General features: G+C 40.2%; 1 protein-coding gene across 6 annotated transcripts; it reads left to right on the top strand.

Moving 5' to 3' along the window:
* The first annotated feature begins 68 nt into the window (after nt 1–68).
* On the top strand, nt 69–17937 carry pum2 (pumilio RNA-binding family member 2). 6 transcript variants are annotated; one of them, XM_023415134.2, is made up of 23 exons: nt 69–223; nt 1795–2158; nt 4311–4379; nt 5657–5762; nt 5982–6169; nt 6283–6455; nt 6701–6995; nt 7090–7183; nt 7355–7462; nt 7627–7772; nt 8313–8433; nt 8699–8839; nt 9382–9690; nt 9790–10017; nt 10282–10549; nt 10710–10839; nt 10953–11081; nt 11215–11352; nt 12059–12184; nt 12453–12524; nt 13463–13584; nt 14734–14926; nt 15359–17937. In XM_023415134.2, the coding sequence occupies exons 2-23, from the start codon at nt 1808–1810 to the stop codon at nt 15488–15490; spliced, it is 3639 nt and encodes a 1212-aa protein (XP_023270902.1). In that variant the 5' UTR covers nt 69–223; nt 1795–1807; the 3' UTR covers nt 15491–17937. The 6 variants fall into 6 exon arrangements, with proteins under 6 accessions (XP_023270902.1, XP_087032427.1, XP_023270903.1 ...); XM_023415137.2 differs by having other exon boundaries at nt 70–223; nt 6078–6169; nt 10953–11087; XM_023415132.2 differs by having other exon boundaries at nt 70–223; nt 9385–9690; nt 10953–11087.
* The last annotated feature ends 1879 nt before the right edge of the window (nt 17938–19816 follow it).

Raw genomic sequence — 19816 nt, 5'->3', positions numbered from 1 at the left:
GTAGTGTACAAAACGTACGTTGGGAAGGCAAATTTACATTGACATTGTTATACGCATGTCTACGCAGTTCACGCTATTTACAGGGAGGGGGCACTGGCGTAGGCAAACTCTTAGCTTTGACTATCAAGCCTTGCTAAATCACCGCTCTCCAAGGAAACAAAACAATATAGAATTGGGTTGACGGCGTGCAACAAGCATAGACCCTCTCTCGACACGACAACGCGTGAGTATATACTCTTTATTTGTCCACGTCGAAAGCAAAAGCTTTGTAAAGCGACTGCTTTGAAGGCGACTGCCGTGGTGTCAGTATTTCCCCTTTTGTTTAGCGGTTAAGGCCCCTCTGTTTGGAACTTGAAGGGGGGCCATGTTGTTTAGCCACTGAGTGTTTGGTTAATGTTTTAGCTCACACAACACCAACTAGGCAATTAGCGCCTGCTAGCACACACGTTAGCTATTTTGGTTTTATTTGTCTGGTTGCAAGCAGCCACTGTGGTATTTCGAGTCAAGAGAACAGCGTGTTTTCTGTCCAACGTGGGAACCCACAAGTTTACTGTAAAACAATGGCAAATTCGTGAATTTAACTTTGATGTCTAGCAATAATAAATGGCAGGCCCGCTGCGGTTAGCCTTAGCTGGTTCGCTAAGGATGTTGCTAATGCTCACGCCAATCCAGTAGTACTAGCTTACATTAAACATGTTCGATTTCCTCTAGTGTGAATAAATGAATTGACACAAATAATGATGGACAACAAGTGTACGACGTGCTAAGCCATCAACAACTTAAAATAAACATTTACATAAATTCGTGGTTAAAGCCGCAAAGTTAGCTCCCTTATTAGCAGCGGACTTGCTGGCTAGGCTAGCTAGATTAGCCAGTTTGCTAAAAGGCTAGCACGTCGGTTTGCCACAACGACCAATAGGTAATGTTGGATGTAGCTTTGCAGCTCGTCCGATAATTTTAAAAGCCAGCCACCGCTCACTATGGCTTAAATTGGTAACCTTAAGTGATTTGCCTTTAAATGTCCGTTTAGTCATTAATAACGTTACATTAATGGTAGCGTTACATTAGCTTTATGGTCACCAGCTAACACTAGGACGACGTTATCCACCTAGCATTCTAAGTAATGCAAGCCATCGACATCCCCGTTACTTGTTTTGTTCGTTCATCTCTCATACGTATATTAACAAACTTTACATAAATTATACTTCCAATGTAGAGCTAATGCGCCGTCGATTAATAGGCAATGTAACTAAAATAGGATATTCAGGCAACATTATTTATCGTTTCAATCTTTTCCCGTAGAACAGCCAAAGCATGGAGTTAGCTACACGGGAATTAGCCATGTCCCGGCGAATTAAATTATGTTGTAATTGTCCATTCAGTATTTCTGGGTGCATCCGTTTCCTGAAGTCTATTCCAAAACTCGATTTATGTAAAGGCTCACAGAGTAATGACTGAGGAGGGCTAAATATTTTAACTGACAGCTTAAACTTAAAACTTAAAACCCCATCAGGATGCAGTAAGCATCTTGTTATAGTAGGTGCTAAATTCATGTTGGCAGTTATAAACAGTAACTTAAATCATATATCTGAGTTATTTGTGTGACACAGTCACCCTCGTAGATTACCATGTCACTATGTTATAATGCAGATCAGCACAAATGGGTTAATGTCCTCAAATAAGGTTGCATATTAATGTCGTCATAATTAATACATTTTGTATCTCTAAAATTGATGCAGGTCAATTTGAATGACAACTATCATTTACTAAATCATCATGTTGTGATTTGTTTAGGCTTTCCCGTGGAATGAGCGTTCCATGCAGCATCCTAGGTATGAATGACGTGGCCTGGCAGGAGACAAGAGGTGGGATGCTGCATGCAAATGGTGCTCCTGAGACTGGAGGTGTCAGAGTTCATGGTGGGGTGCCCCTAGTCTCAGTTGGGGGAGCTGTACAAGCTCCTGGAGTTCCACATTTACAGGGCATGGATAGGGGTCCCAACCCTACCCCAGGTACCCCACAGCCTCCACTGAGTGGACGATCTCAGGATGACGCCACAGTTGGATACTTCTTTCAGAGGCAGCCTGGAGAGCAGCTTGGAGGTTGCACACCCAGCAAGCATCGCTGGCCAACTGGAGATGCCAATCATGTTGACCAGGTAAAGAGCCTTCATCCAGAGACTGGTCATTGCAATGTAGGTTAGATTGCCTGACGGCAGTATTTTGTATCCCCAGAGGCCACAAGTTTCGTTGAATATTGTATCAGTTATTAGACCCATTGTCTTTTCTTTATGTATTATTCTTTGTGAAGAGGGGTGGCAGAGGGGTCGTCAATTTCTCTCATACTGCACATTGTTGCAACATGATTGCCTATTGGACATATAGATTAGATAATGTCAACTTTGAAAGCAACAAAACTGAAATGAAGTTGAATTCAGCACTTGCATGCTGAATATGTTAAAACCACAGAATAAATTGTTAGTGGGATTGTAACTGCTCTGTATCAGTTTGTGTTTGGACGCATTATGTGGTGTCGAGGCTAGACAATAACAGTCTGTTATTCACTCTGACAGGTCACATATTTCACATACTCCATTAATCTATGATGCTTTACACCAGGTGCCAGCCATTCATTAATTACCTTTTTTTCTAGATTTGTTTATTGAAGTTAGAGCACATGAAAAATGTCAGCAGCTTTAGTTGCCATGGGCTGCAGCAATACAAAAATTTAATGACAGTGTCAGTAAATACAAAACATTGCAAACAACATAATTGCTCAGGGTGTAAGAGTTCCTGATTAAAACCAAGAACTTATTCGAGGGGAAAATGTAGGTTGCTAAGCAGGTTGCTTGCATCTGTAATTCTTGAAAATCCAGTTTGACGGGAGTTTATTGTGTAGAAATAATTTTATATATATTCATCAAAAGCTCTATTTTTTTTTTTTCCTTCTGAAAGAAATGAAATGACACTACAGGTAATTCAAAAATGTTTGTTGCTGAGAGAACACAGCAGACATAAGACATTAACTATAACCGTTAAAATAATTAGTCTATGAACTAGATATTTCATCTAATATATTTCACTGGATGAGTCTTGAAACAAAAATGGAAATAATATTAGTTACACCTGAGTTGATGCTTTAATTTGTCTATAACAGTAATAAGTTAATAAGGCTTTCTATGAAGGATGGTCTTGTTTCTTTACTCAGCAGAAATGAAGAGCAGAATTTAGAAAATTGAGAACTTCTTCACGATGGCAAACCTAAGTTTGGGTCCAAACACCGTTTGTATTCGCTTATCCCATCACACACTGGGTGAAGTGTAGAGTACACACTGGACAGATCACCTGTCTGTCACAAGGTGTGTTAAGATAGCAGTAGTACGGTGTCACAAAAAAAGTCTCTTGATTTGCAGTGGGCGAAGCATGTGAGGCCAGTGCTTTGGTCACTGCCTCAGCACAGCAGGGGTAAGATAGTCACTGCAATAACTGCCCCGAGTTATAATATCCTATTCATGAGTTGTAGTATCCTTCCTGGATTAAAGGTGATGTTCCAACTGATGCCTGTAGCAACACACCCAACTCACCTAACTTGTATGTCTTTGGTCTGTGTGAGGAACAAGGGAAAACAAATTAACTCCTTACAAAGAGGCCCCAAACTGTACCCTAGATTTGTAGTTTGAAGCCTTTTTGTACGAGGCATCAGTGCTAAACACTGAGCCCAACATGAACCTCTTGTTTTCCCAAATGTAAATCAGAAAGTTGATTTTCTTGTTTTTAACGTCTGTCAGACTTTTTAATAAATTCATTCAGTTTCATGCAGCATGTGAGATCTGGCTAAAAGAGAAAGAAAAGACAGTATGAATGAAGACATATAAGATTTAAGACTTAAAACAATTTGTCAGAAATACTGAAGGTAGAAGAAGGCAAGAACCACCAACCACAACTCTTCATCGTTTTTGTTTTGTTTGTGGTTGTATTATGGTGATTATTTAGAAACTTCATGTTGAATGCTTCTCCATAGAACAGTAATCTTTTGTTGGCTGAGGGGCCTCTTGAAATATTTGGCTTTTATTATTTCACAAAACCACAATGTTTGAGGTAAAACAAATCTTAAAAAACATATGTTAGTTTATTGTGAACCACAATGAGCAGAACGAATGTGATATATTTTACAGTCTCTATTTCGTGGTCTTCCATCAGGTGCTTTTAGCTTTCTGTGTACAGTCTAGTAATTTTATTTGGATAGTGTTAAATCAAAATCATTGGTCAATGAATTGTATCTCAAAAAGCTTTGTCTCCCCTTTGTCTCAGGTTCGTGCTGTGGATGAAATGAACTATGACTTTCAAGCCCTTGCTTTGGAGTCAAGGGGCATGGGAGAGGTAATGGGGTTTTGGGTTTTTAACATTTTCTCCATTATAGTGCAGCAATAAACCAAAATGGATATCTTTATGAAACGCTACCGTCCAGGCTTGAAAGGTAGCTCTAAGTCATGTTTAGTTTGGTACTTTACAGAGATTAGATTGAGCTACAACAGAGCAGCTGTTGTGACCATTGGAAGAGCGAGAGACAACGGCCAAATCGCAATGTCCCCCCTAAGCCCTGAACCCTCACAGACTTAATTGACATCACCTGGTGAGTGATTGAGTGCAAGAGGGTACAGGGGCTCAAAATGATATAAAGAGGAATGGGACAGCACTTGTATCACGTTACCTTGATAACAGCAAAACATTTGCATTGAATTGTGGGTTTGGGATTTTCTGATTGTACATTTTTATCCCCTCCCATCTCTCCCTGATTTGTAAACAAAAAAATAATGTTGGACCAGATCTGATCCAATTTGGACATTTGGAGTTCATCATCATGTCATCACAGGACAAATAACTACACAATTCAGGCTCTGAATCATCGTTTGCCATTTTTACACTTCCGGGCTTACCCTGATAACCATGGCAACCCCGTGTTTAATGTCACAATGGCATGAACTTTGGGTGATTCCCTCAGGCAAAGACTGCAGAAATGCAGACTTATAGAAAGTGTGCATAAAGGGCTCAAAACGTCTGCTGGGGAGCCCTCATTCCTTGAATGGTTTGACAGTGGGACAGTCCTAAATCCTCATGAACTTTCCGGGGACACACCTCCAAGTCTGTGAGGGTGGACATTGAAATTTTGGCCAGTGCTCAAACAAACGCGAACCAACTCATACTTGTAAGCTTGACAGGATTGTGTAGTAGGATTGAGACTACAAAAGTGCATATAGCCATATTCATTTGAGCATACATATGGACAGTGAACAAATGGATACTAATTCAGGGGTGAGTGATTTTAATTCGATTTTAAAAAGCAACTGTGCACTGAAGCAGTTGTAATCTTTAAGGATGAAACTGATAAAGTTCTCCATGAAGGAGCAAACTATAATATCTCTACAGCCACCCTCAAGTCTACCAACATAAGTGTTAATGCTCAGACAGATTTTGATGGACTATCATTTAAAGTGAGCGAACCAAGACTACAATAAAAACTCATATTTAAACTTAAAAATTGTGAACTAACCACCACACCTAAAATCACCAAATTTTTAATAAATCATGAATGTTGATAATAATTACTTGGGCATCTTAGTGATGTGTAGAAAATGTTTAAATTTTTTTTTCTTTAGCTTTTGCCTGCAAAAAAGCTCTGGGATTCTGATGAATTGGCCAAAGATGGAAGGAAAGGGATGCTTCTTGGAGAGGAGTGGAGAGACAATGCCTGGGGATCATCTCGTGAGTGGTTTCTTTATCTTTTTACTGTTTTTGTCAGTAAAATCCTATTTTAAAGAATTTGTTCCAATTGTGTGATTGGAATGAGCCTTAATCATGTTTTGCATTGTTGCCTTTGTCTGTCTGGATTTTTTTTTTTTTTTTTTTTTTTTTTTTTTAAACCAAGCTATACCTTTTTATATACACAAAGGTTTAGATATTTGATCACGGCTTTTCATTCAGATCATTCAGTGTCTCAGCCAATCATGGTGCAGCGGCGTCCAGGCCAGAGTTTCCATGGGAATGGTGATGCCAATTCTGTGCTTTCACCTCGCTCAGAAGGTGGAGGCCTGGGGGTGAGCATGGTGGAGTACGTCCTGAGCTCTTCTCCTGGTGACAAGATGGATAGTCGCTACAGGAACGGAGGCTATGTAAGTCAAGACTTTGTCTCATTTCTAACTTGAATTGAGGGGTTTCTCTTGCTTATTTAAACCTTATTCTCAAGGGTGGCATGTAGTCTTACCTAATCTATATGTGAATACAGGGTGGAGGAGATGCTGACCAAGATGGGAGAGAGAAAGGTGATGTCCAAGAGAAAATATCGCCCTTTGAAGAGGACAAGAGCCCAGAGATGAAGGTGGGAGAGGAGAGTGATCCAGCTAAAGCCAACGGAAGAGGTCTACTAAATGGCATGGACAGAGACTGCAAAGACTTCAAGTAGGTTTTCCTTTTTATGGTTTAAGCGAACAACCACCTATTTCTAGATGCAGTTAGTTGGTTTTGGCAAATTTTACGACACTTGAACATATTGAAAATGCCCACATTTGCATTGTGTTTAAATGAATGAGGGAATAAAAATACGATGGCTTTTAGGTTTATTGATGTTTCTTGGCTTCCTGTCTGAGGCCAAGTTCTGTATTAACATGGCATTTGTGCTGATGTTGAACTTATTTGCTATCTAGTCCAACCCCTGGAAGCCGTCAAGCTTCCCCTACGGAAGCTGTGGAGAGGATGGGCCCCAGTCAGACAGGTTTGGAAATGATGGGACAGCACCACCCCCATGGCCTCCAACAACAGAATCCCGCCCAAAACAAGGCCCCAGCTGAGGACTTCCAGAACCAGGAGGCCCAGAACATGGGAGGTATGGAGCAGCAAGCCGGAGTGGAGTCCCTCCAGTTTGACTATGCTGGGAACCAGATTCAGGTGGACTCCTCAGGGACTCCAGTAGGATTGTTTGACTACAACTCTCAGCAGCAGGTCTGTTGAAACAGAAAATCTATCTATTAAGAGATCTAACTGCAAGTTTGCTCAACAGATTGTGATCCTTTTTTGTTTGTTTGTTTTTTTTCAGCTGTTCCAGAGGTCTAATCCCCTGACTGTTCAACAGCTCACTGCAGCTCAGCAACAACAATATGCCCTGGCTGCAGCCCAGCAGCAGCATCTCGGTAAGTCCAGTTGCTGGCCTTATTCATGGTTTAGCACAACGTGGCATGTAATACAATTATAGTACTATGAGTCTGAAGATGTCTAGAGATCTGTATTTACAGTTGCATAGTCATTTGATTGAGATTTGATATGGAAATATAAATTACATGGCTTTTCCTCATATTTCCCAGCTGGCCTTGCTCCTGCATTTGTGCCAAACCCTTACATCATTAATGCTGCCCCCCCTGGAGCGGATCCCTACACTGCTGCTGGGCTGGCAGCTGCAGCCACGCTTGCAGGTGATCACACAGCATTTTTTTCAGATCTTGTGATCTTTCAGTTTAAGCTCTCATTGAGAGGCCTGTGGACTTTTGATGCATAATGCAATTGTGTCAAGTTTTAAAAAGTATTGTCTTCCTCAGTTGTATAAGAGGTGTATGCAACATCAAAATGTTTTCCTCAGGGCCCACAGTGGTTCCACCACAGTACTACGGAGTCCCTTGGGGTGTGTACCCGGCCAATCTTTTCCAGCAACAGGCTGCATCTACTGCCAATCACTCAGCTAATCAGCAAGCATCCAATCAGGGACCAGGGCCTGGCCAACCACAGGTAGGAATTATTTATGTTCAGGATGCATTTCCAATAAACCTTCTGTAAAGTGATGTTCTCACATGTTTGGGTTGACTGAAATCTATTTTCTCATTTAGCTTTTTTAATATGAGTAATGGAGTCCTAGATCAACACACAATGACTTTGTTAAATATAAAACACTTGTTTGTTTTTTTTTTCTAAATGAAGGGTGTTCGTATTTGTATGCATGTCCTTGATATCACATACTTCTATGCACCAATCAGAGTAAGCCACATTTGAATCAAAATGTGATGTAATTTGTGGAGTTGGTTGTTAATGTTGCTAGGCAGCTATCAATCAAATCTGATCAAACCAAACCCATGCAGTCCTGATAAAGTAGATTAGCTAAACTAACCGTGACTGTTCGCCATTTAGCCATAAATATTCAATACAAAATAGAAATACTCAAGATATGAAACAAAGTTGTCAGGGGCTTCAATTACAGAATATGCTTGAGAGTTTTTAATCCAGTATTTTGGCAGCCTGTGGGTTTGACAGTATCAGCACCTCCTCTTCCAGGTGATGCGCACAGGAGCCAACCAGCGACCTCTTACACCTGGGCAAGGCCAGCAGAGTCAGCAAGAATCTCTAGCTGCAGCAGCTGCTGCAAACCCTGCATTGGCATACGCAGGAATGCCTGGTGAGTGGACCACCTCATACAAGCCAAAGATACTAATAACCAAACACATTCATGTTTTGTGAGCAGGATTTTGGGGTTCGTATAACGGTACTTGAAACAACCATCCTTTTGATATGTTCTGTTGAAATATATATGTTCATTCTCATAATTATCACTGATTGAAAACGGTGTTTCTTCTGATTGAGGATAATTGTCACAAGATTTACAACTGCTTTATATTCAGTAATCTATAATTGCTCACCTTTTTTGTCCCTTTTCTCCTCAGGTTATCAGGTGTTGGCCCCTGCAGCTTACTATGACCAGACTGGAGCTCTGGTGATGGGCCCTGGTGCCCGAACTGGTCTAGGTGGACCAGTTCGTCTAGTCCAAACCCCTCTCCTCATCAACCCTGCTGCCGCACAGGCTGGTAAGTACTGATTCATCTGTTACAGCAGATCCTTTTCGATATGTGACTGTAGGGCTTTGGAAAATACACTGCGAGTCAGTGATTGTCTAAACCCATTGTCGGCCATTCCCTCATTTTAAAGACCCTTGTTTTGTTCAATGAAGTTCTGCCTGCATAAATATTTAGGCATCGGGGTTAGACAAAACATTTATCTGAAAGTTCAGCTGTTCTCTGTGCGTAGTTTGTTTAGTAATGGCTGAAAGTCTTTTCGGCCTCTTTTGGTTCGCATAGATTTCTAGTGTCAGTCGCACTTAGTGGAAATAATTGTAGCCATTGAAATAAATGACATACCATGGATGAAACTTCAAGACTTGTACATGTGCTCATAATTGGAATGTAGGAGTGTGTCCTTTCAATGAAATGTCACTTAATGAAATTCAGTCCTCCTTTATGATGTTTTACATGAAAGCCACACATCCACTCCTCCCTGTTACTTCTTTACAAATCTGGGCCATTCTGACCTGAGTTCTCCTTTCACCCCCTCACACTCTCCCCTCCACCAGCAGCTGCGGTGTCTGCATCTGGTTCTGGCAACAACATATCTGGTCCTCAAGCCAACGGGCTGTACCGCTCCATGCCTCAACCTCAACCCCAGCCGCAACAGCAGCAGCAGGCTCCCCCACCCAGCAGCGGCCTGCCCTCCAGCTCGTTCTATGGCTCTGGATCAGTCCCTAACACTTCTCAGAGCAGTTCCCTTTTCTCACACACCTCTGCTGCCCCACCACCACAAAGCTCCTCCCTGGGCTTCAGCAGCACCGGCGGTTCTCTTGGTGTGGGCCTGGGCTCTGCTCTCGGGGCCTTCGGCTCTTCTGGTCAGTGACTTGACTACAGGCTACACTACCATTTGAAAAAACTGTTTGTTTTAGGAGTCTGTTGTCTTACACTTGCTCTGTTATTTCTTTTTCTTACAGTATCCAGCTCAACCAGTAGCAGTGTATCTCGCAGGGACTCCCTGTTGGCAAGTTCTGACCTATACAAACGTGGTGGCAGCAGTTTAACTCCCATTGGCCAGCCGTTTTACAACAGCCTGGGTTACTCTTCTTCACCCAGCCCCATTGGCCTGACACCGGGTCACTCCCCACTCACTCCTCCACCCTCTCTGCCCTCTTCTCATGGATCTTCTTCCAGCCTTCACCTAGGTAAGCCTAGTACTTAAGGTATTGAGCCACTTTAAAATTATGGATTAGATAAGACATTTTGCACAGAAATTGTTTTTGACCTGTGTGGGGTAAGAGTATTGTTTGTTTTTTTTGTTTTTTTTTTAATTCCTCAGTGTTAAATTCATTTTAAGGTCATTAACTATGTAGTCCCAAAAGCAACAACCCTGTACTTCATAACATTTCATATTATGACCAACACCACAACAGCATCTGGTCATAGTTTTAATCACTCTCTAATCCTAGGTGGCCTGACGAATGGCAGCGGGCGTTACATTTCTGCAGCACCTGGTGCTGAGGCAAAGTACCGGAGCACCGGTGGTACGTCCAGTCTGTTCAATTCCAGCAGCCAGCTGTTCCCTCCGTCTCGGCCCCGTTACAGTCGCTCTGATGTCATGCCATCCGGACGCAGCCGCCTACTGGAAGACTTCAGGAACAACCGCTTCCCAAACCTCCAGCTCCGTGACCTCCCAGGACACATGGTGGAGTTCTCTCAAGACCAACATGGATCTAGGTGTTTAAGATGTGCTTTATTAGGGCATTTTAATCGGATACCTTAACACAGGGAGTGCATTTCCAAAGGGCAAGTGCAGTCGTGTAAGACAATGTGACTAATTTCTTTGTTTTCCATCTCTACTCTTTCTCCCTATCTTGATTTTAAATCTTGCATCTAGATTTATCCAGCAGAAGCTAGAGAGGGCCACTCCTGCTGAGAGGCAGATGGTATTTGGAGAAATTCTGCAAGCTGCATACCAACTGATGACAGATGTATTTGGGAACTACGTCATCCAAAAGTTCTTTGAGGTCAGGACTTTATCCAAGAGTTCATCCTGGTGTCAATTTAGTAACCACACAATATTAACTAGAACAGTGACTATGTGCAGTATTAACAGTGTACTTGGATTTGTGTCATGCAGTTTGGAAGCGCAGACCAGAAGCTGGCTTTGGCGACACGTATCCGTGGGCACGTCCTCCCCCTGGCTTTGCAGATGTATGGTTGTAGGGTGATCCAGAAAGCCCTAGAGTCTATTTCCTCAGACCAGCAGGTAATTGTAAGTGAGATTTCAATCCTTTTTAAGTAAAGTTTTACAGACATTGTTTTATTGTCTTCTTTTTTTCAATATTAAATTTTAAGATCATGACATCTGTTACAATTTTTCCCTAATTTCTTCATTTCAGAGTGACATTGTCCGCGAGCTGGATGGCCACGTATTGAAGTGTGTGAAGGACCAGAATGGGAACCATGTGGTGCAGAAGTGCATTGAGTGTGTCCAGCCTCAGGCCCTCCAGTTTATTATTGATGCCTTCCAGGGCCAGGTGGGTTTATCATTATGAGAAATGGCTCAGCTGCCAGTCATTCTCTGTGTAATCTACAGTTAGAGTTGGAGATGAAAATGTAACTGCTACTCAAACTTCCATTTGTCCTAGACCAGCCTCGCTAGTTCTTTTTAGAAGTGCATGTTCTTTTAAAGCTCCTCCATTAATAGTTTAAATTCAAGGTCATTTAAGTTCTCAAAGTAATTTGAATCAACAGCATTGGATCTGCTTACAAGACCTTTTCATGAATCCAAATACCCTTATTTGGTTTGACTAGTGGCATTGTGTTATGTAAATACAAGAACATGATATGAAGAAGCAGCAAACGGATCAGACGTTAGTGAAACACGATGAAACTGCAGAAAATAGAATCAATAATCTAAGGGTTGTTCAATGTCTGTTATGCATGGAAAAGGAGGAGTTTTCCAGTAAACCAAACGTCTGTTTGTAGTTTTACTGTACATCAGTGGAATAATGAGAAACCATAGGCAGGGATGTGTATTGTCACCCATGCATGTGCAGATCAAGGACCCATATTTGAAAACATTGCTCCACAGTGCTAGTAGTACTCAAAAACACCTCAGGGGACATTTAAGATTCTCCTTGAGAATGCTTTATTCCACAGAAGAATCAGTATGAGGGTCTGTGGTGTAATGTTAGAGAAACTACATGTATATTGATCTCTTGCGTTGACCTCCTTTTGCAGGTGTTTGTGCTGTCCACACATCCTTACGGCTGCAGAGTGATCCAAAGGATTTTGGAGCATTGCACCCAGGAGCAGACTCTACCCATCCTGGAAGAGCTGCATCAGCACTCTGAACAGCTGGGCCAGGTGAGCACATCTGTCTCCTATGTGCCTCATTTTTTTGTTTTCTAGATGTGACTGATCATTGTTGAGATGTGTGCTTGTCTTGTGTATTTGCATGTCTCCTTCATGGTTGAACATTTCATATTTTTTTAGACTGTCATTGTTCCTGTGTAGTTGTGGTCTGCTAAGTGAAAAGTGTAAGGATGAATGTAATTGTACTGTTAGCTGTCATTACATCTGACATATGTGATTATTTAAACATCCACCCTGCCCCCTCACTTATTCCATCTAGAAATATCAAGGCGTTTCATTGGAGATGACACCCAAAACATATTATACAGTGTCCCGCGATGCACTGTTCAAGGTCAGAGCAATTTGCCTCTCTCTCGCGGATGTCCCTGTGCTCCCTTCCTCTTTCCCTTTTTTATTTTTATCTTTTTCTTTTGTAAACGATCTGATTTAACATTTAGATAGCTCTCCAACTCCCAACTGTTACAGGCCTTTTCCTAACCCACTGAGCCGCCTTTTTCTCGCCCTTTTCCTCTCTCTTGCTTTATGCCACGGAGGATTCACAAGGCACATGCTTCCCTGTTGTCTGATGATCCCTCTCTTGCCTACAGCATCTCCTGATCAATCTGTTTTTCTGTTTTCGTCTCCTTGATTTCACTGAAATTGCTTCAGAGTATGAAAGAGTTTGGAACTCTTTGAACAAATAAAGTGTTTGTAAGTGGTGCTGAAAACACTTGTAACTTCACATTGAGTTTAAGTCAAGTTCAAGAACAAAATAATGTTCTTGTTAAAACAGATTGACAGGAAATGGATTTGAAGGCAAATACTTCCCAATTAAAGTTGGAGATCATATTACCTACCCAACAAATTGCTACTTTAACAAGATCAATTCAAGAGTGGTGTTATTTGTTGCTTGGTCAGGTGAGTTTTTGTCTCCACCTTGTCACACTAAAATTACACCCATAACTGTCTATCACCCATTTCTGAAGGGGCAAAGATGCTATTGGTTGTGTTGTCTGGTCAGCAACACTCCAAACCAGCAGCATCTGTTTTGTCTGACCTTCCGCAGTGATGACGTAAGGGTATTGTAAGACTACAAATGGGGGTGTCACTCAGTCGTCTACCTATCATTGTAGAGCTGCATGATTTGTCTCACACCAATTAAGACCAATGGTGAAAAGTAGTGCATGAGTATCAATCAGAGAAAAGGGTGTCGCACTGATTCTTGGTGATTTTTAATAAGTATTGAAACACCTGCCTACCTTGATCTTACACTTCCACTGCCTCCTGCAGGATCAATATGGTAACTACGTCATTCAGCATGTTTTGGAGCACGGTAGACCAGAAGATAAGAGCAAGATAGTGGCAGAGGTTCGTGGAAAGGTTCTTGTCTTGAGCCAACACAAATTTGCAAGGTAAGTTTTTATTTAACTTTTCTTTTTTTTTTTTTTCTTTTTTTTTTTTTTTTTTTCTTTTTTTTAAATCCACTGGGAGAGACATCTAGCCTGAGGGCAATCTTTTCATTGTCCCCAGGAGTATGTCAAACTACCAGGGTTTCATCTCGCCTACCTTATATTGTTTCAAGTTTTCACAAACAACACTTAACACTATCCACTATTGTAACTACGCACATGCCAGATTTCTAAATTCGCTTATGAAAAAAAGGAAAACAGCTAATGTGTTATAGGACATCACAATCAAATATTTGGTTAGGTTCATCATTAAATTACAAGTAGTAAGTGGGACTTCTTTCTCAACAAAACTTTTTATGCTCTTACTGATAGCTACGATAAACTATACAGAGTTAATATAGAAGCCAGAAACCTCAATATTGCAGATAAGCCAACCAGCTACAGGTCAAGCAATATGACAGACTGAAAGTTGACCACAGGTACACTGTAGGAACCAGTTAAAGGTAACCAGACACTGACTAGTGTTAGGAATCAGTTTTACTTAGGAACCATGTTCCTAAGCCCTGTGGACAAGCACAGATTTACAGCATGTGCATTTAAACAAGTCATATATATATTGATGTGCAGCATGCACCTTACCTTTTAACCATTGCAAGTAAATAACATTTGGAAACAGCCAGTCAGCATTTAATCACAAACATCAATCTGAGTCTTTTGGATTACAGGGTACTGCTTTTTTTGTTTGTTTGTTTGCACGTCCTGTGGTTTGTCAAGTTAAGTCTTGCCTTGAGCTATCCTAAGAGGAAAAAAATCTTGATTTCTATCTAGCGGCTTTAATTTAATAGGACAGCTCACGACCGCAGAAGTTAGGTCATAGAGACTCATAATAGTTGTACTCAGAAATTTTCCATCCTGTTCCAAACAAAATAAGACAGTTGAACATTTTATCCAATGTGCCTTGCATCATCATTATTGACACACACCCCATTCACTGTCATGTCCAACATCATGCCACAAAAAAAAGGAAACTGATTCCAACATCTCAGCAATCCTAATGGGTAACCTAATCAAAAGCATCTTCCCTGACTTTTATCAGCTCAGTTATGAATTACTATGTGTATGATAGAAGTTTCTCACCTGGTTTTTCCTCAGTAATGTTGTTGAGAAGTGTGTGATCCACTCTTCGCGTGCTGAGAGAGCTCTGCTGATAGATGAAGTGTGCTGCCAGAAAGACGGGCCTCACAGCGCCCTGTACACCATGATGAAGGACCAGTACGCTAACTATGTTGTCCAAAGAATGATCGACATGGCAGAACCTGCTCAGCGCAAAATCATCATGCACAAGGTAGGTCAACTACTAAATGTGTGCATATACAGATATGGAGAGGATAAGGGTACAACCTTTGTCCTAGTGAATTCATATTTGGATTAAATGAACATTTTGTGTGAGGAAGCTGCACAAAAGTGTCTGTTTGTTTGGCTGATTACACCTCTGCTGTTACCAGTTGGGAAATGATAATGGGGTCAGGTTGGCTCAATGGTGGACCCTTTCACTTGAGTGCATGATCTGGTTGTGGCAACAGTTGTTTTTTGTTTTTTTTTAATATAATATTTTTTCATTGCTTTTCTGTAAACATGGAGATTGTTTTGAACATGGATATGCCATATTTTGCCTCTCCTATATCTTTCATATGTTAGATTTATTCAAATAAGTTAAGTCTAGGTCAGGTTACACAAAATTGACTTTGTTCCTGATCTTTGTCCTCTCCCTTTTTAGATCCGGCCTCACATTGCCACTTTGCGCAAGTACACCTACGGGAAGCACATTCTGGCCAAGCTAGAAAAGTACTACATGAAGAGTGGATCTGAACTGGGTCCCATCGGCGGCCCCACAAATGGCCTCATGTAATTGTCAACATCCCGGGTCTCCTGAGGAAGAAGGAGGAGGAGGAGGAGGAGGAGTCGTCACCCCAAACCCCCTGTTCTGTGAGAGATGCTCCTTAGCCATAGGGCCTTTGACACCCTCTGACATCCCATTTTTTGGGGGAATTACCAAAAAAAAAACAGACAAGTCAACTTCACGTAAGAACGCTGTGACAACTGACCCCTGCCACTCTGCCACCCCTGGTGCAGGACCCCAGTGTGGCCCCAAGGGTACGCACAGTCAGCAGGCCGATTTTTCCTGGGTAAAGCACAAGCCCATTGTTAATGATGTAATTGATGTATTTGACTGGTTTTCATATTATCTTGTACATTTAGTTTTTTACCTTGTAAATTCTCTGTAGAAAAAAAACTTATTACACATTTGCTGAAATTTACAATTCTTACAATTAACACCAGCAAGTGACTTTATAAGGCTAAACTGAGAGATCCTTTTAAAAAAAAATCAAAAAAAACAATTCCATTTGTTTTTGTAACCAGACTTATTATGTCAACTGTTCTAATTAAGTCTAGGCAATTGAATATTATATTTGTATATTATCCCATGCACAGTAAAAGTGTTTTCCCATGCCAAAGCAGCTGATGGATTAGTTTTCAAAAAGCACTACATAGTAAGGATGGATATAAATTCCTCCGTCCACAGGTGAGTACTATGTGCCACGTGCCACAGTCACTCAGGGGTCTTCAAGACCTGTTTGCGAGCTTGGCTTCGGGGATTGGTGCTTTAGTCTAGATTTGTGTTTTCCAGTAGTGGTGGCTTTTTCTTGCCTCCTTTTTCTGGCTAAGTGGGGGGGGGGCGTGTGTTTACCCCAGCGGCTTGTAGTCTGCCTAACATTTCGGTACTAAATATTACAGCCTGACGAAGCTGAGCTGCTGCATCCACTGAGCCCCATTTTAGCCATCTTACTTTTTCCCTCATCCAGGTGATCACTCGGGGTTTATGCAAGCGAAAAGTTACCAATAACTTATAGAGGCAGAGCAAGAGGTTTGGTTGTACAGCGGGCGTGTAACCTGGTATAATCTTTACATGAAATGACCAGAGTAGGGAGCTTTTTGTGGGAATAGTGGGGTGGGAGTGGGGTATGCGTTGGCATGCTGTGACAGGTTTTAATCCTTGGAATGATTTTTTTCTTTCATGTTTTGTGTAACATCCTATCTGTCTTGTAGTTTGAGATGAACACTGCCCTAGAAATCAGTATCTTGATATCTTGATACTGAATAATCATCTCTTGCGTAGAAGTAGTTTAGTGACGTATAGCATCTTTATGTATGAGTAAATTGTTGCTTTTGGGTAGGGGGCTTGCAGCAATGATGGGATCCCCACCGCCTGAAGGTCAGAGTAGTCAAAAAAAAATATTAAATGTTGTGAAGTGGAGCTTATCTCAGCTTTGTACATCTAAGGTGAAATGAAATAGAATTAGTGGGAGAAGAGAAAGAAAGGGATGTTGAAAGAACTTTTTTTTTTTTTTTTTTTTTTTTAAAAAATCCTGTTTTTGTTTTTTAGATTTGATTTGATTTTTCTTTTTTTTCTTTTTTTTTTCTTTTTTTTTCTCATTTGGTTGGGTATGCAAGTGCATCGGTGGAGGCTGGTGGGGCCATCAAAAGCTACACAATTCACCTGTAATGCTCGTAGTGATGGCTTCTTTGCTTCATATGAATAATTGTAGAATACATGTAGTATATGTGCAGTTAATAAGTGTAAGAGTATTAGTTTAATTGAAAAAAAAAAGTCTAGTTGTGGTGTTTGACAGGCCTTGCTCTAAATTTGTAGTGATGCTTTTATTTCGTCTGTACAGTTGTACATTTGTAAACGTTTATGCTGTAAATGGGATGTCTTTTACACTTTTTGGGGAAAAAGGCAAAAATGTGCATTTTGATGTGTGTATATTCATCACTCCTTTCCCCCTGAATATAATGTATACAGTTTTATTTGATCAAGTGTAATTTTTAAAAAAAAAAAAAAAACTTTATGGCTTCACAATCTGGCATGGTTTTTGTTTTTAATCCGTTATGGGAAAGGCCAGCCTCTATTTGTACTGGAGCTGTAACATCCACTGTTGATAGTCTTTCTGATGTGTGACAGTTTAAAAAGCGAAAAAAAAAAACATTCTGTACTAAAACCGAGGCTGCATTTAGTCCTCTCTGCTACCATGGAAACTTCACAGGATATGACAAGAATTATTTTTGTACAGAAGAGTGCTGTATTTTGGAACAGCTACTACCTTGTAAGCAAAAGCAATGTAAAATATTGTCAATTATATAAATATGAACATATGAGTTTTGTCACACTGTCAAAGTCATGTACATTTTCAGGTGGCCTTATGTACATTTCCAGATGTTAGATGAAGAAAACAAACTCATTTTTGGAAGCAGAATTGTGACTATGTATGATTAAACTGTTCTTCTAACATTTGACCCACATTGTTGTGGTTTTTCTCATGTTTGGTTTAGCTTAATGTTGATTTAGGGTTAGAAGAAGAAATTCAAGAATCAAACTAATACTATATAGTCTGTCCAAACTAGGGAAGAAGTTGTGTCAAGGTTTATTTTAGTATGGTAGGCCTAGTGAACAAGAACAATTACTTGCTATCAATCAAACTATGGATATATTAAATACAAACATGATCTGAGATTATTGTAGTTGGCGCTATCGAGCCATTTTGCCACGACCATGGGCGAGACCTATAAAATAAGACTCAAAAAGGCGATTTCTCTTCCAGTCGATTAATAATAATCACTACAGTTTCAATCCCTTCAGTGCGCTCGGGGCCCTAAATATATAATACAATGTATTTGTTTGCATATATAAATTTTCAGCCCCTTTTAATAGAACACACTTGGTTATTAAACAGGTCAGGGATAATACATTATCACTACTTGTAGTCTGCTACATTTATGACAACATTGAGATTTGATATAAAAACACATGGTTATTTTATAAAATATAGTGTTATAGGTATAAAACTTCAAAACATTCTTCCATCAATAGCAATAATCCAGTTATATAATATATTGTACATCATATTAGAGCCTCTGTTTAACATACTTTAAAGACTGAATTCTTGTGTGCTTAAAAAGTTCTGATTTATAAGAAAGCCAAATTATCATTTAAACTACATGTAATCTCATTTGTTTTCTTGCAACCCATTTTCTACTATTTTTAATCTCATGTTTATTGAGGATCTAACAGGTTTTTAAAGAAGAAATTAATGATTGTCTTCTCACACTGCTCTGTAAAAACTGTCACCTGCAACCACCAGGTAACCACAAGGAATTGTATTGGTGGGCGGGGCTTCGGCAGCACTGCGGGGGTTAGAGGTTCAGTCAAAACACCTGAGGAGGTTTGTGTGAAGAGGACAGACTGTACTCAACTCACCTGAAACATGAGGATATCTTTGACAGTGCGTTTATTTTTTGTTCTGGGTCTAATATATCCATTCCACATTTCGGTAAGTCCTTTTAATGCCGGTAAGACACATTTTTAATGGTACAGTCGTTGCGTCAGTCCCGGTGCTCACCTTTCTCACTTCCTGACTGCCCTGGGTGATTATGTGTCTATACGAACCGGGTTTCGATTAAGAAATTTCAAGGTGTGTTTTTTAACACGCTTATTCATTATTGGAGCTTGAGTTTTGTTTAAAGTTTGCTTAATTAGTTTTAGGTGCCGTTATCTAAAACTAATGTACAGTTGTCGAGTTTGCTCACTGCTTGTTCATGTCTATTTTATTTCAGGAATGGCTTCTTACAACTCATTAGAAACTTATTAGTGGGTGTAGCAGTGATTGTTTTGCATGCAAGGAGCACTGTACAGTGCTGTACACAGAGAATTGAAGATATTTAAGTCAGTTGAGCAGAATAAAGAACACACTTCCTATTATATGGATTTTACTACTTTTACTCCTTCTCCTTTTGGGCTTTTAGTAGAAATTATTTATGATATTGGGGCAGAACTAAGTAATTTCATTTCTATTTTTATTGTTTTTTAATAGGGCCATCATTAAATATCTTTTATTATCGCCCTATTGGCAGTGGTGTAAGTACTCAATTCTTTACTGAGGTCAAAGTAGAAACACCACAATATAAAATATACTCCTTAACAAGTAAAAGTCTACATTCATAATTTTGCATGTTTGATGATAAAAGCACATAAAAAGCATTACCAGTAGTAAATATCAGTTTACTAAGTACTCATCATGCAGAATGGCCCTGTTGTTTTCCACTGCATTCCTTTTTATTGAATATAATATTTTATTGTTTTATTCAATAACATGTAAGCAGCACTTAAATTTAGCTG

The sequence above is a fragment of the Seriola lalandi genome, unplaced genomic scaffold (assembly GCF_002814215.2).
Source record: "Seriola lalandi dorsalis isolate HSWRI2012SDOR001 ecotype SW California unplaced genomic scaffold, Sedor1 jcf7180002054544, whole genome shotgun sequence".
In the NCBI taxonomy this organism is placed as follows: domain Eukaryota; kingdom Metazoa; phylum Chordata; class Actinopteri; order Carangiformes; family Carangidae; genus Seriola; species Seriola lalandi.
This window is presented reverse-complemented; position numbering and strand designations above follow the sequence as displayed.

What these genes read in the sequence shown, in the direction of transcription:
- pum2 (XM_023415130.2), top strand. Translation starts at nt 1,808, where the DNA reads ATGAGCGTTCCATGCAGCATCCTAGGTATGAATGACGTGGCCTGGCAG. An exon ending in CCCTGCTGCCGCACAGGCTG is followed by an intron (nt 8,840 to 9,381) that starts GTAAGTACTGAT and finishes CCCCTCCACCAG; the next exon opens with CAGCTGCGGTGTCTGCATCT. An exon ending in TCATCCAAAAGTTCTTTGAG is followed by an intron (nt 10,840 to 10,952) that starts GTCAGGACTTTA and finishes TGTGTCATGCAG; the next exon opens with TTTGGAAGCGCAGACCAGAA.